This window comes from Castanea sativa, chromosome 9 (genome assembly GCF_040712315.1).
Source record: "Castanea sativa cultivar Marrone di Chiusa Pesio chromosome 9, ASM4071231v1".
In the NCBI taxonomy this organism is placed as follows: Eukaryota; Viridiplantae; Streptophyta; class Magnoliopsida; order Fagales; family Fagaceae; genus Castanea; species Castanea sativa.
Window position 1 is genome coordinate 38,306,580 of NC_134021.1, and position 21,914 is coordinate 38,328,493.

General features: G+C 33.9%; 1 protein-coding gene across 2 annotated transcripts in view; it reads left to right on the forward strand.

The window, feature by feature from the left end:
- The first annotated feature begins 6,284 nt into the window (after positions 1 to 6,284).
- LOC142610651 (ferredoxin-dependent glutamate synthase, chloroplastic) overlaps positions 6,285 to 21,914 on the forward strand; it is a 39,970-nt gene continuing 24,340 nt past the window's right edge. The window contains exons 1-10 of one of the 2 annotated variants that reach the window (XM_075782526.1): positions 6,357 to 6,700; positions 12,800 to 13,112; positions 15,475 to 15,917; positions 16,049 to 16,180; positions 16,874 to 16,972; positions 17,453 to 17,523; positions 18,690 to 18,747; positions 19,097 to 19,193; positions 20,763 to 20,855; positions 21,409 to 21,554. In XM_075782526.1, coding sequence (XP_075638641.1) covers positions 17,466 to 17,523; positions 18,690 to 18,747; positions 19,097 to 19,193; positions 20,763 to 20,855; positions 21,409 to 21,554 — 452 coding nt within the window. In that variant the 5' untranslated portion in view covers positions 6,357 to 6,700; positions 12,800 to 13,112; positions 15,475 to 15,917; ... (1 more) ...; positions 16,874 to 16,972; positions 17,453 to 17,465. Of the gene's footprint in view, positions 6,701 to 12,799; positions 13,113 to 15,474; positions 15,918 to 16,048; positions 16,181 to 16,873; positions 16,973 to 17,452; positions 17,524 to 18,689; positions 18,748 to 19,096; positions 19,194 to 20,762; positions 20,856 to 21,408; positions 21,555 to 21,914 lie in introns of both variants that reach the window. The other variant, XM_075782525.1, reaches the window with a different exon arrangement.

Consider the following 21,914-nt stretch of genomic DNA (forward strand, 5'->3'; position numbering starts at 1 on the left):
ATGGAAAAATTATGAATTCAAAATCTATGGTGTAATCAATAACCAATCAATAATCAAACAACTTACAGCTCTATATAGTTCCAAAAGAAAACGTGACAAATCTAATCACATAAAGATTCCAAGTTTTTTTTCTTCTTATGCCCGCGTATTCATGTCAGTCAATTTTTGTTCAGGCAGAATTGAGATCTGGTGCAATAACCTAGATGCAATTCCTATGACTGGTTGAGATTGATTGTTGCAAAAAACAACTTTCAATCTCAACCATTGATTCAAAAAAGTTAAGAAAAAAATTTTAAAAAGTAAAAAGTTAAAGTTAAAAAGGTGAAAAGTAAAAAAAAGATTTATGAATGATTTGGGTGAATTGCACCATGTGCAATGCCTAGGTATTGTACCGAATACTAATCCATTCAGGCAAATCATCTCAGTCGAGACTTCCCTCACGTCGCTGATCACAACCAAAAGATACTGGTCTTTTTGTTGCATAACATAAGATACAAAATCGGATGATTCGGATAAATTGCAAACCAACAATTGCCAGTTTGTAGCACAAACCACTCGCGTTATTTCTCAAATGGAGACAAAAGTTGGAGGAGAGATGATGTACTATAAAGTAGAGAGCGGTGGCTTTAGAATTTTATTTGACAAATGATATGTTTATAGTATTTTTACAACAAATCTTAAGTAGTAGGTTATTATTGGTTGTTATGAGCGGACAAAAAACTAATTTAAGTAGTGAATTCAAATTTGAAACAATAACAACTTAACAAATGTGATTTGTTGTGAAAATGTTATGGATGTAGTATTTCTCATTTTATTTAGGGTGGTTACTAAGAAATTTAAATTACCACAATATTTTTCTTAGTATCATTTTAAGGAAAAATAAAATTAGAAATTATTTTTATTGAATAGGTTGAATGAGTTACAAATTTTATCTTTTTGTTTTATAATAAGTTTTTTGTTGAATAATGTTTTCACTTGTTATTGTTTGGTCTTGTATTGTTTTTGTTTGGTTTTATGTTTGTTGTTATTTGGGCTAATATTTATTGTTGTTATTTAAGCTTAAAAAAAGGGATTAAGAATTATGTTTAGGGCAGAATTAATTTTGAAGTAATGCTACGTCCACAACATTTTTACAATAAATTTTATACAAAAAACTTTATTGGTAGGTAAAAAAATAATATTAGTATTTGGCCCAAATTATTATCAATAGCAGTTTACCGCATTAGGTTTGTTGTGAAATTATTGTAAAAATGTTATGAATGTAGTAGTATTACTTTTGTTATTGTTGAACCTAAATTTTTGTAATTCAGGGTGTTCAAAATTCGTATTAGAGTAATCACAATAGGTTAGTTTAGTATATAATATTTTTTTGGCAAGTGTATATATACATTTTTTTGCAAGTCAGGGTGGTCATGTGACCACCCTGGCTTGCTTGTAGAGTCGTAAAGCCGTCGCTGAAAGTAGAATCTTTGTTAAAATAATACTTACAATAATTGTATCCATGTAAAAATCACAATTTTTGTTATAATTGTCCATGTGTCAATTATGAGTAGTAAAAAGAAAAAGTGATAGATCTGTATTAAAGTGATAAATAGTCATTTACATAAGATTGCAGTAACAGTTGTGACTATTTATATGGTAGTAAAATTACTTATATACTCATGTACAAAGAGTTTGACAAGGTTATTTTTATTATTATTAGATACCATGAAATTTCATGGTGTCCTTTTTATAATATATATATATATATATATTTTTTTTTTGATATAAAGGAGTGATAACTTAGTTTTTTATTATACTATTGCACTCTATTAGTCTATTACATTCTATATCAATGAAGACCTTCAAAATCACACACACATTTTATGATGAGGGTTATTATTATTATTATTATTATTATTATTATTATTTGTTTTTGATAGGTTAAGAATGTATTGACCTCTTGTGATAAATTAACTAATTAATTAGATAAGTTAATTCAATTAACATGCAATACGCGTGGTAGTACAAATAAATCACCAAAAAAGTTAAATGCAGCGGAAAATAAAGTTGACACGGTGATTTGTTTACGAATGGAGAAAACTTTCAAGATAAAAACCCCATAAGGTGATTTTAAGGTCACATTTCTCGAGAATCCATTATTATCGCAACAAGCGGTTACAAGTAAATGAATCTTAGTACCTTATACCAATCTACAGTTGAACCCTTACCCGAATACACAATTGGACTTGTTCTATAGTGACAATCTCTCATTTTCAGTGCACGGCTCCTAGTACATAACTAAACAATCGATGCATGGATCCAAGTACGTGGCTAACCACCAACTTGAGAAGGATGTTAGCTGCAGAGTTCTTCAGTTTATCAACACGATGAAGATCATGAAACTCTTTGGTTACAAAACCCTATGACGTACAAATGCAACAGCTTCTTCAAGAGAAAGATGAATTAGGGCATATTGTCTCCGGTCACAATATGCTTGCAACAACAAGTACAATAACCTTATGACGGCCCTTACAATAATCCTTATATATATTTAGAGTTGTGAGAAAAAAAAAGTTTAAACACATACACTTGGATATGCGTGAAATTATATTTAAAAAATTGATTTTCGTAAATCTCGATAGATATTATCTGTCGAGCAGCTGTTAAGTATCGGACTAAAATTGCCTTTTAAACCTCGATAGATGCAATCTGTCGAGCTAGTTGTCGAGCTTTAAAATACAACACTTCTTCACTTGTTTCTTGAACAGATTTGCACAGCTTTAATTCTTGACTTTAACAATATGTTTCTTGAAGATTTAAACCATCCTAAATTTACCTAATTACAAGTAAAGTGCGTTTTGTCAAAAGATTAGCCAATTCTAAATGACATATGTTCTTAATATGATTCACATATGTCCTAACAGTTTTTTTAGATGCAATGAAATTTCATGGTGTTCTTTTTATAATATACATGCGCGTGTGTGTGTATATATATACACACTTTATTTTTTATTTTTTATTTTATATAAAGAAGTATTATCTCAATTTTTGATAAGACTATTTTATTCTATATCAATAAAATACCCTTAAAATCTCATAGATGCTGTATTATGATTATTCTTTTTTAACATTATGATAATATATTAATTAATTTTTTGTGTAAATAAAATTCGAACCTTATATTTTTTATTAAAAAAAAAATTTACTATTTAAGTTAACTGAATTTGAGGCGCTGATTTTGTAGTTAGTGCTGCATTTAACAGTGGACTGCTATGCATGTGATAACGAATCGATGTAGGGTCTTCCCTTGAGCAAAATATCATGTGCATACATAGTCACCCAATCTGGCGGTTGTCATATCAAAGAAAGAGTTGATTTGGTGGCCTTTATTTTTAGCCACATACTTAGAATAAATAAAACCAAGAGATCACATTGTTATTATTATTATTTATTATTTTTTTAGAGAGTTTCAATCTATGATGTCCGCTCTTGATAATAGCTCTTTATTATTATATCAAAACACTAATCAGTTTTTGGTGTAGGTGGAGATTGAATCCCAGATCTCTTATTCAACTATCAGAGACTTTATCAGTTGAGTTAACTGAGATTCACTTAAAATATTACATTATTGGTAATGGGATTGGCATGCAAAAAATTATGTGACTTTTATAATTGTTGCGACTGGTTCAGATGTAGGTTGTGGAAAATAAAAAAAATGCACCACACTAAAATAACATTTTACGTTCAACCCTTCCTAGCTAAAGATGAACTATAGTGTTTAGTTTAATGAGTTGAAAATCTAATGCTGACTCATATACCTTTTGTTTTTGAGAGAAAAAAAAAAAGTATATAAGTCAGCATTAGACTTATATACATAATTTTCAAAAAAGAAAAAAGAATATAGGAATTAGGAATTAATTTAATTAAGTTAGGTTAGACTAAATTTTCTCAAGTGGGAACCCGTAGCATAATTTCATGGACCTAACCATTCATCATTCACTTTATTTTATGGAACTAACATTTTTTACTTAAACCAAAAAATAGAGGACTTTTTTTTGTTGCTAATAAAAAAAAAAAGTAGAGGATTAACCCTAAAATATACATACCATTTTCATATTTCATTTTGTAATATATCATGATGATGGTGATGATTACAACACAAAAAATTAGTGTTCAAATGTCGACAGAAGTTTTGAAATACTTGCAAAGGCAAAATTCCACATAGTTTGGTGTTGACATTGGTGTATTGTTAGACACAAGTCACACAACTATTCCAATACTTAAGTTAGTACTCACAGTTGTTTAAAATACTTATATACGCGGTGTTTAATGAATTTTTACATACCTTCAAAGGTAATATCTAGTATTTATATAGGACTTATAGTTGTTATGCTATGATCATCACTATATCTTTGAAAAAAAAAAAAAAAACTTTTGGGCCCACCCTGTGGGATTATATGTTTGTCAAAGGTATACTCTGTAAGACCGATATATAAGATGTGGTCTCATATCTTTGGGTCCACCCTATAGGATCCACGTGTTTATCAAAGGTACACTATAAAGCGGACATACAAGATATCATCTCATATCTTTGAGTGGTAGAGCATGTTTAGACATAAGTTTAGAGGGGAGGACATCACAAATATCATGCGCGCACACACACATATAATTTTGTTGTATGGGTAGAAGATATCACAAATATCACATGCGTGCGCGTGCGCGTGCTCATATATATATATATATATATATATATATATATATATATAATTTTGTTGTATGGTTATGAACCTTCTATAAAAGTTGTATGTTCATTGATTTTAAAATTTCGCTATTTGTTGAATTTTGTAAGGATGATATTGGGTTGTGCCATATATTTTCGTATTTAAATTTTAAAACTAACACAAACATAACTATAGAAAAGTAAAACCGGGTTATTGTTTGGTTTAGACAGCGTGCCTGCAAATCAAAGCATTTTTCTAAAGTATTGATTGATTCAAAATTCGAGCACATCAGTTCTGTAATTTAATAATACTTTCAAAGATATCAAATAAAATTAAGTAAGCCAAGGAAACAAAGATTATATTTGGCATTTTGACAAATGACAATTATCTTATCAAATTAAAGCCATCAAAATTGACCAAAATACCTGACCGTAAAAAACTAATCAAAACTCATCAATCAAAGACACGTTTGATGACACCTTTGCGCAATTTATAGAAAAAAACAAACAAAAATCAATAATAGTAAAATCCCTTTAGTAAAGCTTTTTGTTATATACTACCTAACTGGGAGTGACCTTCTAAAATTTTTAAGTAACTCCACTACCTTAGAATTCTTAAAATCTTATCAAATTAATTTTGAAACAAGTAGATTAGATTTTAGAATTACCACTTCATTAACATTAAAATAAATATTAATTATCAATATTTTGATATTTACTTAAATTATTAACGAAGTGGTAAAATTTACTGGGTTCATTTTGAATTTTAGAATATAAGGAAACCAACTTAGGTCTACCGGTATTTTTTTTTTTTGAAAGATAGTTTTAATTTATGACGTTCATTTCTGATGATAGTTCTTTATCATCAGACCAAGACATCAATCAGTTTTTGGTGTATGTGGAGATTGAACCCCAGATTTCTTATACAACTATCAGAGACTTTATCAATTGAGCTAACTAAAACCTATTATTACTATTGTGTATTAACCCTATTGGGATGTGGACAAATACTGGACCAGATGATGATAAAGTGCCGACAAAATTGGAGAAAAAAAAGAAATCCTATTTCAACTTATTGCGAAAAGATTGAGTTCAATACTCAGTTACATTGGATCTATTATAACGGTGATACATGTTTATTTTTAATCATATATCTTGATTTGACAATAAAAAATAAATTGAAACGTTCTCAACAAAATAAACATGTGTCATCGCTTTAATACTCTCTGTGGACTGGACCCGAGATAAACTCTTTTTAACTTTTAGATTACAATACAGACAGGTTCTTGATGCAGCAAATCAAATCAAATCAAAGGAAAAACAAAAGGGCAGTGCAGAGCATAAAGGTGGACCGCGGAACATGTGGCCAGAGCTGAGGACCTGAATTTGAAATGGAAAGTGTAAACATCAAAGAAAGAAAGAGAGAGAGAGAGAGAGAGAGAGAGAGAAAATAAAAATAAAATATAAGAACGAAGAGAAACGAAAAAAGAGTAGTGGCAGTGGGGATAGTAGTAGCAAGAAGTAAACGCCAGAAGTTTGTTTGTGTTTGTGTTTGTGTTTGTGATTGTGAGGATGTGAAGCTGGTTGGTTCTAAACCTCCCTATCTCTCATTCTCTGCCCTTTTATCTTCACCCTCATCCCCACATTTCTCTTCACATACAAACAGTCACTCTCTCTCTCTCTAAAAAAACTCAGTCTCTCTCTCTCTCTCTCTCTCTCTCTATGGCTTTACAGTCAGTCTCTCCCATTCCTCACCTGCTCCACTCTTCTTCTTCTTCACCAAAGCCTTCGATTCTCGCTTCCTCCAACAATGGCCGCTACTTCATTGATTTCGTCGGTTTACATTGCAAATCCAAGCGAACCAGGCGGAAATTCACTGCGACTTCTCGAACCTTCTCGCGCTTTGTTTCTTCGTCGAAGGTCAAAGCGGTTCTCGATCTTGCACGTAACAATAGCGCCTCGGAGGAATCAGATTCTCGCTCTGATTTGAGACCGAAGGTGCGCTTTTTCTTTCTTCTTTTTTTGCTTGGATTATTGTTTTTCTGAGTAATCTTCCATGAAAGTGATTGAATTGGAAGACTTGTTTGGGTTTCACTTCCAGAAAATGCGTTTTTTGTTTTTACTTCTTGGAAGCGAAGCCAAACGCGCCCTTAAGAATTTTGTTACTTAATAATTTTTTTTTCTATTTTGTAATCATTCTTTTGTGTTTTGTTTTGTTCCCCTACTCTCTTGAGATAAACTAGGATACTGTTTGGTTCGCGTTTTGGATTTTCTCTTCTTGTTTTTAGGAGTTAAATTCGATTGTATTTGACATATACAACTCGGTTCAATTCAACTAAGCCTTAATTATTGCCCAAAAAAAAAAAAAAAAATCGGAGTTTGCCACGTACTCGTGCAATAACAACAAAATTACTTTTTTCGTTTTTTGTTTTGTTTTTAAATATTCTAACCAAGCAGGACTTCAGGATTTTGGGAGTACTTTGTTGCTTTTAAAAGCAAGAAGGAATTGCTAATTATAGTCTCTGCAATTTTAGCCATGAAAAGATAGGTTAGGTGGTTATTAAATAGCAATCAAACAGTGCCTTGGGTCTTTAGAATTAGAAGTACTTTCAATGTGTTTTGAGACCCAAAAAGTTGACTGAATTTATCTAGGTACCTGTAGGACTTAATTATTACAAGGACTTGATAGTTAAAGCAATATGCAGTAAAAACTCCGACTTTGCAAGTTCGTGGCGAGTCATGATCTAGGCTTTGTAAAGTTTGATGCAAGTCGGACTACAACGATAAAAAAATGGTGTTTTTTCAGTGGGAACATAGATTATAAGCACATTATCTTGTAAAGGGTATGAACATGTTAATTGAATTTGTTAGTTGTGGTTGCTCACTGCTGACGAGAGCAGAGTTATTTTTAACAAGGATTGATGGTCAAAGCAATATGTAGTAAAAATTCTTACTTTGCAAGTTCTTGGTGAGTCATGATTTAGGCTTTGAGTTAAGTTTGATGCAAATTGAACCACTACAATAAAACAATGGTGTTTTTCAATGGGAACACAGATAATAAGCACTTTATCTTTTAAAGGTATAAGTATGTTATTTGAATTTGTTAGTGGTGGTTGCATGCTGCTGAAAAGAATAGAGTTATTTATAATTAGATACTAATACTTATCATGTATGCTATCTATAACTAGATGCACTGAAATGGTGCTGCACTTGTTTTGAATAATACAACAAACTCCACTTTTGTTCTTATATATCATCATTTACTGTGCTGCTTGATTTTTTTTTTTTTTTTTGGAAGTGGGAACAATGGTTCTATCAAATTTTCAAACAACAAGTACAAAGCTTCACTTATTTTCTCTTGAGGTTTGCATTTTAATTGTTAATGATGTTTGTAAAAGCATTCATATTACTTGTGAAAAGAATCTAACATTCAAGATAATGTTTATATTGTTTATCCAATTTGCCAACCTATTTATTTTCTCTTTTTCCTATCCTGGTTGACGTCGTGAATCGCATAGACCAACTCCAACCGAATTTTCTTTGGAGTGGTATGGGAGATGATTCAAAATTTCACTTGGTGAATTGGTCTAAGGTATGTTCTCCTCTTCAGTATGAGGGATTGGCGATTAGGAGTTTGAGATGCTTTAATGAAGCTTTGTTGGGAAAATGGTTGTGGAGATTTGGAACTAAGAGAGATGCATTTTGGAGAAGGATGATAGGGGGTTAAATGCGGAAGTGAAGGGGGAGGTTGGTATTTTAATTCCATTCCAGGTCCTTATGTAGCGAGTTTATGGAAGACTGTTTGAGGTGGTTTGCCTACTTTCTCTTGCTATATTTAGTTTGCGATTGGGGATGGGTCTAGAGTGAAATTTTGGCATGGTGTTTGGTGTGGGGATAGCCCTTTGAGTTTGCATTTTCCAGAGTTAATCAGAATAAGTAGTAGCAAGGAGGTTTATGTGGTTGATTTCATGAAGTTTCCCAATGGGGTTCTTTATTGGGATATGAAATTCTTGCGAGCAGTTTAGGATTGAGAATTGGAGTCTTTGTCTAATTTTACGGATGTTATACATGGAGTTTCTTTGAGGGATACTAGTTAGGATAAGATGTGTTGGATATCTGTTATGAGAAGGAGTTTTGAGGTTAGCAACTACTATCGGGTTTTGACTGGTGTCTGTGATCAATGTTTCCCTTATAGGAGCATTTGGAAGCCAAAGGTCACTTCTAGAGTTGTGTTCTTTTTTTGGAATGCAGCTTTGGGGAATATTTTAATGATTAATAATTTATGTAAGAGGAAAGTTTGGATTTATACTTGGATTGGTGTTATATCTTTTATTACCTTGTTTGGTATTCACTGGGTAATGCTAAAGACTGCAGTTGAGCTTCTAGCATGTTGGCAAGGGAAGTTTGGACATCATCGTAATGGTATTATTTGGAAGGTTGTTTCTCATTGCTTGATATGGTGCATTTGGTGGGGGGGGGGGGATAATTGGAGCTTAGAGGACTCTAAAAGGACAGTGGCAGACCTGAAATTTTTTCTTCTTTAAAACATTATCGGAATGAATGTTAGTCGTAGAAAGTCATTATATTTTTTCGGCTTATGCTTTGATGGTAGCTTGTAATTTGTGTGCTTGATTGTATTGGTCCTTAGCTGTATACATCATGTATACTTGGGTGACTCTTTTTCATAATTTGAATAAAATTCCCATTTCTTATAAAAAAAATGTTTATATTGTTAATGATGAATGCGGATGAAGTGTATTTATAATTAGCAAAAGTCTGATAAATTATTACAAAGAATCAAATATTTCACATGTGGAGGGTTAGAGTTCAAGAATCTGCCTCTCCAAAAAACAAATTGGGAGTTGGGTTGCCTACCAATCACCTCTCTTGGACCTTGTAGAAGTTTGGGAGCTTTGTGCACTAGATATGATCTTTAATCAAATATTTTAGATGACTAATAGCCTTAATACAATTTTTGGAGCACTGCCTGGTTATAAGTTTAAATTCCCCTGTCACTTGTAAGCAAAAAAAAGAAGGGGGAAAAATAGTCACCAATAATTCCTTTGATAGATTTTGTTGATAATGAGTCATGTTTAGTGTCAAACCAATGGTGTTTGTATTTTTGCATCCTTACTAATGAGCTTTAGCTCAAATGACACCTTATCTTCTCGATGGAATGGGATGGAGGGTAAGGTTGTCCAAAACCAATTAGTGTATGTGTAACTAACAATAAAAAATGAAAAAAAAATGTTTGCATCTCTGCATCTTGGTCCATGTGATGTAAGAGGCTTGCTCTGTATGCATGTGCGTGGCCATAACTGTACCTTGGTTCCTGTGAACCCTGGATTATGAATCTTTGATGGTAGTGAACATGATTCAAATTATATCTTTGTCTATTTTGCAGAGCAGCCACTCTAAGGTTGCGTATGACATTGGCTTAAAAAGTTAGCTTATTTTACTATTTAGCTTATTTTTGCTATTATTCATGGGCCCACTGCACTTTTTGGTATTGTTCATGGGTCTCATTGTACTATTTCAGCTAACTTTTTTATTTATTTATTTTTTTATCTATAGTATTTTCAGCAAAAAGTTTTTAGTTTCAGCTAAATAAGCTGTTCCCAAACGGAAACTAAATAGTAAGCTTTTGGACCAACACTAGTAGGTTTTTTCCTCTCTCAAAAACATCTCTTTAAGTGGATTTGCTGTTTGCACATGGTACATATATTCTTGTTGACTTGTTGACATTGGTATGCAAATTTTTTGTCTGTGTCATTAAACTTTTCACTGGAGATTGTTTTCTCTTTTGCATTTCTGATTTTGTTCATATGTTTTTTGGAAGGAGCAAGGCTGGCTCAATTCTTTTTTCTTGGATTTTTTGTTCTCTTCGTAATCCTATTCTCAATATTGAATCTAGCGATTGGCCAGTCTAGGATTCATAGTTGTAATATGACAACTAAATAGTAAGCTTTTGGACCAACACTAGTAGGTTTTTTCCTCTCTCAAAAACATCTCTTTATGTGGATTTGCTGTTTGCACATGGTACATATATTCTTGTTGACTTGTTGACATTGGTATGCAAATTTTTTGTCTGTGTCATTAAACTTTTCTCTGGAGATTGTTTTCTCTTTTGCATTTCTGATTTTGTTCATATGTTTTTTGGAAGGAGCAAGGCTGGCTCAATTTTTTTTTTTTGGATTTTTTGTTCTCTTCGTAATCCTATTCTCAATATTGAATCTAGCGATTGGCCAGTCTAGGATTCATAGTTGTAATATGACACCGGCAATGATATTTTCCAACATGTTATGTCTTATGTATGTGTTTTTCTTCATGTAAGTGTGCTACCTCTAGATATTTTAAAGATTTTTTTTTGATAGGTAATCAGAAAACTTTTATAAATGATAGAAAAAAAGATTTTTTTAAAGATACTTTCAGTTATTTCAAGAGAAGGATTTCTGACTGCATACAGAGTGTGGATCTATTGTTTAAAACTTTAGCCTGATTGGATGTTATTAATTATTAATAGATTGAAAGTTGTATGGGACAATTCAACTCCAGTCAGCTTCAAATTTGTACCTGGCCATTGAGAAGTATAATATTATATTCAGAATGAGATCTTCCAAAAAGTCTGCCAGATTAGACCTGTTGATGCCCCTAGTTCAGATTTCCAAACCATGTTACCAAGTTTACTATTTTATCTTGGGCCAAGTTATTAATTTCACCCCAAGAGCCTGATTTTTTTAGCTGGTCATAAGTAGATATCTGTATTGTTAAACTTTGGGTGGAGGCCATGAGTTTTACATGCATCCTTCTTTAGATGGTAAAACTAAATAAGATGATTTTAAGCCATTGAGTTTCTCATGTTTTCCCCCCTTCTAAGTCATATTATTCATTTTCTCTTTTCAGTTTTCCTTTTCTAATGCTGTAGTAATGGTACCAATGCTTTGAAAGCAATTCCGTACTGGCCAGAATGCTGATATATTTCGTACTGTTTCATAAACCAGTACATCTAACCCCTATAATTTGTCTTGCCTTAAATATTGACCTTTACCGGACTGTTCCGGAAGTTCCAGCAAATCTTGGGAGGAAAACCAAAAACGTGTGTTTTGGTCCTGAGTGACCTTTTTTGGTTGTTCAGTGCTCACTTTGTTGCTGGTTACCACAATGTCAAATGCTTGCGTTTCTGGAAGAGAAAATTCAGAGTTGAGAGGCATTCTTGAAACTGGTTGAATTGGAGAGAGAGAGAGATAGAGGAGATGAGAAAATGATAAAGGACTAGAAGAGCATTAGGAAGAGAGAAGAAAAGAGACAAAATAAATTATAGGGTTGGTATTTTGGAATCTTTGGATTTATTTAGAGATAACACTTAAGAGAGAAACGAAGATAGGGTAAGAGAGATAAGAAAGAGAAAAAAGTGGTTTGCTTAGGCACAGTCAGAAAATAAATAAGGAAAAGAAGAAGAGTTAAGAGAGAGAGGCAGAGTGAAGAAAGAGAATTAAAAAGGATTGGGAATGTTAGAGAGAAAAGCAGTGAGAGATAAAGAGAAATTTAAAAAATAACATCAACGAAGATAACTTTGTTGGCTTTTGTGTGTGGGCTTTGTTTTTGGATTGTCATGGATTTGTGAGTTTGGGTTGGGCAAGCTTATGAGTTTAATGGGATTTTTAGAGTTATATATATATATATGTATATGTATGTATGTATGTGTATGTATCCGAAACAGTACACTAGAATTGTTTAGTACCAAAATATTCAATTCCAAACCAATAGGCAAAACCAGAAAAGTCATTGGAACAGAATTTTAAACTTTGAATGGTATAATGAGACAAGTATTCTAGAATTGCATTTTTATTTCTTAAAGTGTTTGAAGACCTCATAATCAATGAAGACGCAATATTCTTGATATGCTAGAGGATTCATTGCCTATATAAAAAAAAAAACTAGAGGATCTATATACAATGTTGTTTTTATATCTGTCAATTGTTTGGATCCAACTTCTTGTTGGCATTGTACTGTGCTTGATATGATATTAATTTGATGTTGTAAAATAAACTGCTCCATGTGGTACTGTCTATATGATCCAGTTTTCATGCTCAGCAGGTTGCAAACTTGGATGATATATTATCAGAGAGAGGAGCTTGTGGGGTTGGATTCATTGCCAATTTGGAAAATAAAGAATCACATGGGATAATTCAGGATGCTCTTACAGCTCTTGGCTGTATGGAACATCGTGGGGGATGTGGAGCAGATAATGACTCTGGTGATGGTTCAGGTGTGATGACTTCAATTCCTTGGGATTTATTTAACAGCTGGGCAAATGAGCAAGGGATTGCTTCCTTTGATAAATTGCATACTGCCGTTGGAATGATTTTCCTTCCCAAAGATGATGACCTATTGAAAGAAGCCAAAAGAGGTGATTTTTAATTAGTTTTTATCATTCTTATTACTTAATTCTTTTTGTTTTCTCAAGTATCTCATCATGAATGATTGTTTGATGGCTCTTCTTGCTTTTATATATGTTAAGCATGGATTTTCACTTATTTGTTATAAATACAAATTAGTCCAGTTGTCTATTAGTTTAATTGATGAGAATTATGTACTTCTTAGTCAATAATTTTTGGTTCTTTTGGCATGCCATGAAAGCTTAGGAATGTGGACAGAGGTTCTTTTTTACTTGAAATTAGAAGAGTGAGAGTTTTGAAGATTATATTCTGAAACTCATGAGTGACCCATTTTTGGTTTATGGCATGGTAATAGGATCTAATAGCCTCTTCAGGTTTTAAAAGTTTTTGATGCTTTATTTGACTCATATATTATTACATCATCATTTTCAAGTTGTATTCTAATATAGAAATCTTTAAGATGGTAATGTTGAGGAAAATATTTACAGATAACTAAAATCAAGAACTCAGAACCTTTCAGGATTATTTGGGGTTCAAATTATGTCTTAGGCTGTGTTTGTTTCAGTGTAAAATATTTTCTGAGTGGAAAATAATTTCAGATGAAAATATTTTCGGGAAAGGAAAATATTTTCTAGTGTTTGGTTGTATTTTAAAAAATACTTTAAAAAATATTTTTTGGTGTTTGGTTGTGTTCTTGAAAATACTATAGAAAACACATTGCTCAAATTTTCTCATATTTTCTCAGCTTCCAAACAAATATATAATATCATTTTTCAATATATAAACACAAAACAAACCAAACCCAACAAAAAAATTCATCAAATCCTGTCAAATTGAGAGAAGAAGGAAGAGAGACCGGTGCGATTGGGTTCGATCTCGCGGCGGAGGGGGCTGGGTTTGATCACGCGGCGGAGGCAACTGGGTTCGATCTCGTGGAGTGGTGGGTTTGACGAATGGGTCGATCGGAGTGGGTTTGATGAATGGGTTTTCTGGGTTTGAGGGATGGGTGTGGTGGGGTTTGAGAAATGGGTTTGCAGAATGGGTTCGTCGGAGTTGTGGGTTCGTCGGAGTGGTGGGTTCTTCGGGGTGGGTTTTCTGGGTTTCAGGGATGGGTATTGCTCGACGAAGATGGAGGGGACTTCCGGCGAGGGTGGGTTTGAACAGATGGGTCGATCGGAGGTGTGTGGGTCGCTTGGTGTGTGGCTCGGACTGGCGTGAGGGAGACGGTTGAGCTCGGACTGGCGGTGGAGCTCGACTGGCGTGAGGGAGAGAGCGAGAACCCGAGAGTGCGTGAGAGGCGGAAATGAGAGACGGAAATGAATTGAAGGTAAAATAGAAATGGAAATTGTTTTCAGTCTGGGAAGGGCTATTTTACAGTCAATGGGAAGTGATTTTCCATTTGACCAAGATTTCAGTTGTTGCCAAACACACGCAAACGCGTAAAACATTTTCTGAAACTTATTTTCTGTCGATCCAAACGCAGCCTTAATTGTAAGTTATTATGTCAGGCATCAGGGTTGGCTTATTCCTTGTAATCTGCATAGCCCTTCTGAATATTTAAGTTCAGAAGACACAAGCAGTGTCTTTAGTTTCCATAAGCCATTTTTCTAGTAGAACTAATGTATATCATAGGCAGTGGCTCAAGATTATATATTTGAAGCAGTTCTAGAACTCCTTCGCAAGCCTTATGTATTGATTTTTTTTTTATTTTTTTTATTTTTTTTTTACGTTTTGTTGGTTAACTATTGGCTTCTTATTTCTTCTCATATATGCACAAACCTATATTTTTCTGATCGGTAACTTGCGCACAAACCTGGTTGGTCTGAGTCTTGCGCCCCACGATCTTACCCTCCAGCGTGCCACCTTTTTAATAGCTATAAGCAATCCACCTATATAAGTAAAGGAGAAAAATTATACCAAAGCTGGGGATGATAATATGATCTGAAAGAATGGTATCTCTAATGTGCTACTTGGTGCAAATAATTGATAAGCTTGCACATGCTGTGGTGTGTTTTGGTTGCGATAATAAACCTAGCTTGGTATTCAGTGAGTTTGGCTGTCTCTGTGTGATAGTTGCTTTCAATTTCATGAATCCTACCAAGACATGGCAGGCTACCTAAAAAGGATTAAAAAAAGAGAGAAGAAAAAGAAAGGGTTGCAGTCCTTTTAGATTCTTGTGTTCCTTTTGTTTCTTTTTGTTGGATGCTAAATATTTCTTGATGCCCACTGATATAGAATTAAATATTATTGAATGTTTCTTTCAGTATCATCAATTCCTCAATTTGCATGAAATATTCACTACTTTGTCTGGAAAATGTTCAATTTTGTATGTGTAATCTGTTAAATGATGATTAATTTCAATTGCTTCTGTAGTTATTGTAAATACTTTTCGACAAGAGGGTCTTGAGGTGCTTGGATGGAGGCCTGTTCCTGTGAATGCTTCTATAGTTGGTTACTATGCCAGAGAAACCATGCCCAACATACAGCAGGTATTTGTTAAAGCTGTCAAAGAAGAGACTGTCGAAGACATTGAAAGAGAACTGTACATCTGCCGAAAATTGATTGAAAGAGCAGCAAGCTCAGAAACTTGGGGAAGCGAGCTTTATTTCTGTTCTTTATCCAATCAGACAATAGTGTACAAGGGAATGCTTCGCTCTGAAGCTCTTGGGTTATTTTATTCTGACCTTCAAAGTGATCTTTATAAATCTCCTTTTGCCATTTATCATCGAAGGTACAGCACAAATACTAGTCCCAGATGGCCTCTTGCACAACCAATGAGATTTCTTGGACATAATGGAGAAATCAATACCATTCAGGTTACAGTTTCCTTAGCTCTGGTTGTTATCTGTTCTACTATGCTGTAAAATGCAAATATAAGTTAGACTGAATTCAGCTAAAATAAAAAGAGACTTTAAGTTTCTTTATTTTGACAGTGATTTTTGTGCAGGGTAACTTAAACTGGATGCAATCTCGAGAAAGCTCATTGAAGTCATCTGTATGGCGTGGGCGTGAAAATGAAATTCGTCCATTTGGTAACCCAAAGGCATCAGACTCTGCAAATCTTGATAGTGCAGCAGAAGTACGATCTATCACTTATGTCATTGTTTTATTAATATATGTCATTGGAGCCCTTGTTGGCAGTGACTATTTAGAATTAAATTATTGAACAGAAATAAATGTCAAAAATTGAATGTTCTTTCAGAAGATATATACTCTTAGTGGAATTTATCTCTAAAATCTTTTAAGTTTGTAAGTTATAATGACAAACTGCCAACTTTGCAACTAAGCATACATATTAAACATTTTATCTATTCATAATGTTCATTAGTCACAAATTATAGTATATGTATTTTAACAAAATGCTTTCAATATAATATTAATTTCAAATTTGAAAGATCCATTTGATTTTATGCTGATATGCGACCGCCTGATTGGTGCCTGCAAGGGCATGTTTTTAATGACTATTCATGTTGAGTTATTTTTTAACTTTCATGGTTGGTGTGAATCCTTGATATGACCATGTTTTTCATGATTGTCTGGTATCTCCATAAACTGCTGGAAATTTTCTCCATATCTGTTGTACTTTTTCTTTGAAACATTAGCTTTTATGGCTTAAGGGCAACCTATTTATCTATTAGCATTTGTTATTTATAAACTCACCTGATTTGAGTATATGATTTGGTGTTTTGACATTCTTGTATTTCTATGTTAAGTTTCACTAGTTTCTTAATCTTGACCTGATACTAGTTCATCTTTTTTATGCTTTGTTCAGTTATTAATAAGGAGTGGCCGTACTGCTGAGGAAGCTCTAATGATTCTTGTCCCAGAGGCATACAAGAATCATCCAACTCTTATGATCAAATATCCCGAGGTATATTTATGTTGATGCTTCCGGTAAGGTGTCAACGTATTTGAAAAAATTAGGAAAAAAAATCTCTTTGTAGTGGATTATCTATTTTTCTTCAACTTTTTTACTTTAATGCATTGTCATGACTACCACCAGTCATTACGGTGGTTGTTAAGTTTGTTCAGTTTATTTCCCCAAACTAAATTAACTGACCAAATACCAAAATTGCATCTTCTATCAACATGATGGTCCTTTCCAATATCCTTTATTTTGGGCCTTATTTTCTCCAACATCCTTGGCCACTATATCTTTCCTCAGTACTCAATCTTCACACCCTTTTTTGTCTTGTCATATTTATTCCAGCATCTTGAATTCATCCATTTGGATCTAGTCTTCAAGATTTTTGGACAAATGTCTTATGTAATTGTCTTCATTACGGGGAACTTTATGTAATTTGAACGTATATCACTTGTTGACAACTATCACTTTGTCTTTTCTACTTAGGTGGCTGACTTTTATGACTACTACAAGGGTCAGATGGAGGCTTGGGATGGGCCTGCTTTACTTTTATTCAGGTAACGCTTCCAAAGGAATTTTAAAAGAATCAGCAGTTCTCTTGCCACTGACATTGATTTTCAAAACCATGATTTATAAAATAGGAATCTTGAAATGGGCCTTAGTCTGTGCAAAGTGCCTTGGATGGGTACCGACCCTTGTGTTATTTTCCATCACAACTACCTAGTGCATTAGAAGGACTATTTTACTTTTCTTTAATGGAAAGAAAAAGTCTTGGCACTGACTTCTAGATTAACTAATGGTTGAAGTGTTGCCAAGTCTACTTTGATGGGCCAAGATGAGAGAGTTAGGGCATTGGACATTGGCTAATGTGATGCAGGTTGGGGATGCACCAATACAATCAAGATATGAATTGTTTCTTGAGTGATAAGGACTTTTCTTTTGGAGGAAATAAGATATGTATAGACCATTTTTGCTGTAATAGGAACACAAATCTAGAATTAGGCTTATTGTTTAATTGTGTAGAGATTGTATAAATCCAACTGTATGTAGGAAGGCGATTTCTCCTAACTGGTCACTTCCAACAAGCAATGTGAATCATATTGCTTTACTTAGAATTCCTAGTCAACACGATTTTTGTACTTTGGAAAACTGAAGAATGTAAAAATCCAAATGAATGTAGGAGGGTGATTTCTTGGGCACTACTAGATATGGCATCTTTACTACTGCCAGAACCTATACTGACAGATGATCATCTTAATGAACCAAAAAAAAAAAAGTGGAACTAAAAAGTAAGAAGTTTACTAACATTGGGGATGGTAAATCTTTTAGCGGGCCAATGACAAATATAGCAGCATCTTTATTGCCAGATGATATACTGCTATATCTCTGCTGCCACCTTGGATACAGAATGCTGGAAGTTTAGCTGGAAGATCTCTTTAGTGCTCAGCATCATAATCACCTGATTATTTTGGACTACTAGTTTCTTTTGGAAAATTTTAGTTTCACATGTCACATTAATGTGCTACAGAAAACTTTTTCTGAGGAGAAAGATTAGTTTTTTTTGCATTGCTTCAGTTTTGCTATAGTGGTCGAGTGATTAAATTTCCCATTTTCTATTAGCTTAGCTTTTGTGACAAATGGTATTTTATTATAATATCAGAGTAGTGGTCTTGAGTTTGAACCTTATCTCTGTGTACTTCTCATTTAAAGTTAACAAATCCAGGTGTTGGGCCCCACATATGGAGGGTGAATCTGGGCTCACACGCGAGGATGAGTGTTAGGTAATGTCTAAGTGATTATATTCACCATTTCCAATTAGCTTAAGCTTTTGGGACAAGTGGTAGTTATTAAGTTCAATTTATGTGGCAGAAAGCCGATGTGAAATCAAGAATAGAAGTTTGTGATGAATGCCTTTGTTTTACGGTATTAGCATAGCATTACACATATTTTTGGGGCTCGGTGATTATTATTTTTTGATGTCCTAAATTTTCTTTAGAAGCCTGTGGAGGATATATTGCCCCGTTGACAGTTCTATCAATTACTCTTCTTTTTCTTTGACAATCTTATTTCTTTTTTGCAAACTTGTTATTCTTCTTTCTGATTGTTGCTATTCTAATTCTTATGACATAGTGATGGAAAAACAGTGGGGGCATGTCTTGATCGGAATGGACTTCGCCCTGCTAGGTATTGGCGGACATCAGACAATGTTGTCTATGTTGCATCTGAGGTGTGTTTTGCATTTTTTCTTTGATTTGATTTTTTTAATATACATAAATTGATAATTTTTCATAAGAACTATGATGTTTAGATTTTATTTGTGGGGACGGGTGATTGCTTTAAAGGATGGGGTAAATGGAGGAGGTTGGACAACGAAGCCAGTGTGAAGAACTTATGGGTGTAGCTTATGGAAGAATCTTAAAACAAAGTGGGATAAATTTGTTAGCCTTGTTTGTTTGAGCTGGGGAGTGGAGAATATGTGGTATTTGGCATCATAGGTGGTGTGGGGGATCAACCTTTGAAGGAGTTGTATTCAATTTTCTACTCTTTGGTAGCTAACCGGGATGCTTTCTTACCTTCTTACTTGTAATGCAGTAGGGGGAGACATTGGGATGTTGATTCATAACATAGTTTAATGATAGGAATTGGACTGCTTCCATGCACGGATTATTGTATTCAAATACGCCAAGGAGTGCTGGCCCTGACAGAATGAGATGGAGTTTCAGAGGTTTTAGGGTGTTTGATGTGCGGTCTTCCTGTGGTGTGCTATGAGCCCCAAGGGAGATCTTTTTCCCATGGAGAGGAATTTAGTGTGCCAAAGCCCCAAGAGGGGTAGTGTTCATTGTCTGAACAACAACTTGGGGGAAGATTTCGACTAATGATAATCTTAGAAAATGAGGAATCATTTATTGGTTGTGTAGGTGTAGCCAGGAGTTGGTGGATCATTTGTTGGTTCATTGTGATTTTGCTGATGCATTGTGGGACTATGTTTTTTTGTCCCTTTGGAGCTAATTGGGTGATGCCGCGTGGAGTATTTGATTTACTGGTTGGTTGGGGGAAATGGTTTGGTAAATGTTCGTTTGCTGTGTGGAATATAGTTTCTTTGTGTTTGATATGGCTTTGAAGATGTGAAAGTTATGGAAGTGCAGTTCAGATTTTTGTTTCTTAGATTACTCTGTGAATGGTCAATTGTCCTGGGTCTTGGTGACAATGGTACTATCACTGAGTTCGCCAATTCAATATCTTTTACTTGTAATGTTTTGGATACAATTTCTTAGACTACCTTGTATTTTGTATTGTTTATGGGGTAGTTTTTGTGGAGTAAAATTATTTACTGGTTAGAGTTTAAATTTGCCTCATCTATGGATGATAGGGATTGGGGGTCTTGGCCCTTAAAAAAAACTGTGAAATCCGGGCCTATTGGTTATAACTCAAAGTTTCTTTATGATTGATGTATAACCATAAAAGGTGGATGGTTGGAGCATAAGTCTGTCTCATATTTTGATCCAGGGGATCAGCCTCTAGTTTGGCTTTTAGAATTCCTTGGCTTTCTTGAAACCAATTTACTCAGATTTGGATCTCTTTGCTGGATCATCTGTCATGTCAGGCTGCACTCAAGGAAATCTCTTATAAATTAACAGTTCAGTCTAACTACAATCCATCTTGCCCATTGTTGCTTTTACTTCTAACAAGAATTTGTGTCAATTTCTCAAAAAAATAAAAAAAAGTATATTGAGGACATTAATAGGTTCCATGAATGTACTTAAGATATTAAGCATTCCTTTTTGTTCTTATTTAGGTTGGTGTCCTACCTATGGATGAGTCAAAAGTTACAATGAAAGGCCGTCTAGGTCCAGGGATGATGATAGCTGTTGATTTAACCAGCGGACAGGTTTGTACACCATTGTATTTTGGTTTTGCTTGGTGCCATTCCATGATTGTTGGTATTGGATTTATTTGTGATTGCTATCTATTAAGTTCAGGATTGAAGCTAGTGAGTAAATTACTGAATGATCAAATTTGTAGAACTTTTAATTTTTGATTGCTGTTGTAAGACAATTACTTATAAAAACATTCCTGATGATTCTTTTTTTGGTTTGTTTAAACTTATTAGAATTACGTTTTATGGGATTTTTATTTTTTTTAAAAGAATTTTTGGAGGGTTTCCTTCACAGGTCACATTATTCAGTAGTAAAAGTCAGCATTGTCATTGTTGTTTCTTGCATGGCATTTCAGTTTATTATTCAGTAGTGTTATGCCTGTGCAATGCATGGCTTAATCAGGAATCTTATGTAAACTAAAAAACTATATTTCAATAATATAAATAAAAGTGAGGTTAGTTTTCTTCATTTCTTTTCTATTTATTCCAAATTGTTGACCAATTTTCCTAAAGGGTACACCATATTTCGATGATTTGTGCCTTAATGACATTATACTGATTGCAGGTTTATGAGAATACGGAGGTAAAAAAGCGAGTAGCCTTGTCAAGTCCATTTGGAAAGTGGATCAAGGAAAACTTGCGATCCTTGAAGCCTGTGAACTTCCTATCAGGAACAGTTATGGAAAATGATGCAATATTGAGACACCAACAGTAAGTGTTCTACTTCATGAACTGTTTGGAGATGACCCTGAGCACTGTGATGTGAGAGATGTTGTGAATGTTTCTTAATTTTTGTTTTTTTGGCTAACATTGGTATTCAAAGCTCTATGAGAGTCGGACCATTCCCCTAGGTGTGTGTAGTCTCCTTGTCCCACAAACACCAAGTAATTACAAGGGGAAATCCCTTGGGGGTGGTCCTAAGATGCTGTCTAGGAGTTTGGAACTTTGAGTTTCTTTCTTAATCCTATTAGACACATATACTCTGTTAATAATATATCTGCAATCGTGTAAATGTATGATTCCTGATTGATGTGTCTCAAATGATAATTCATTTTGGTTCCAGTTATATCT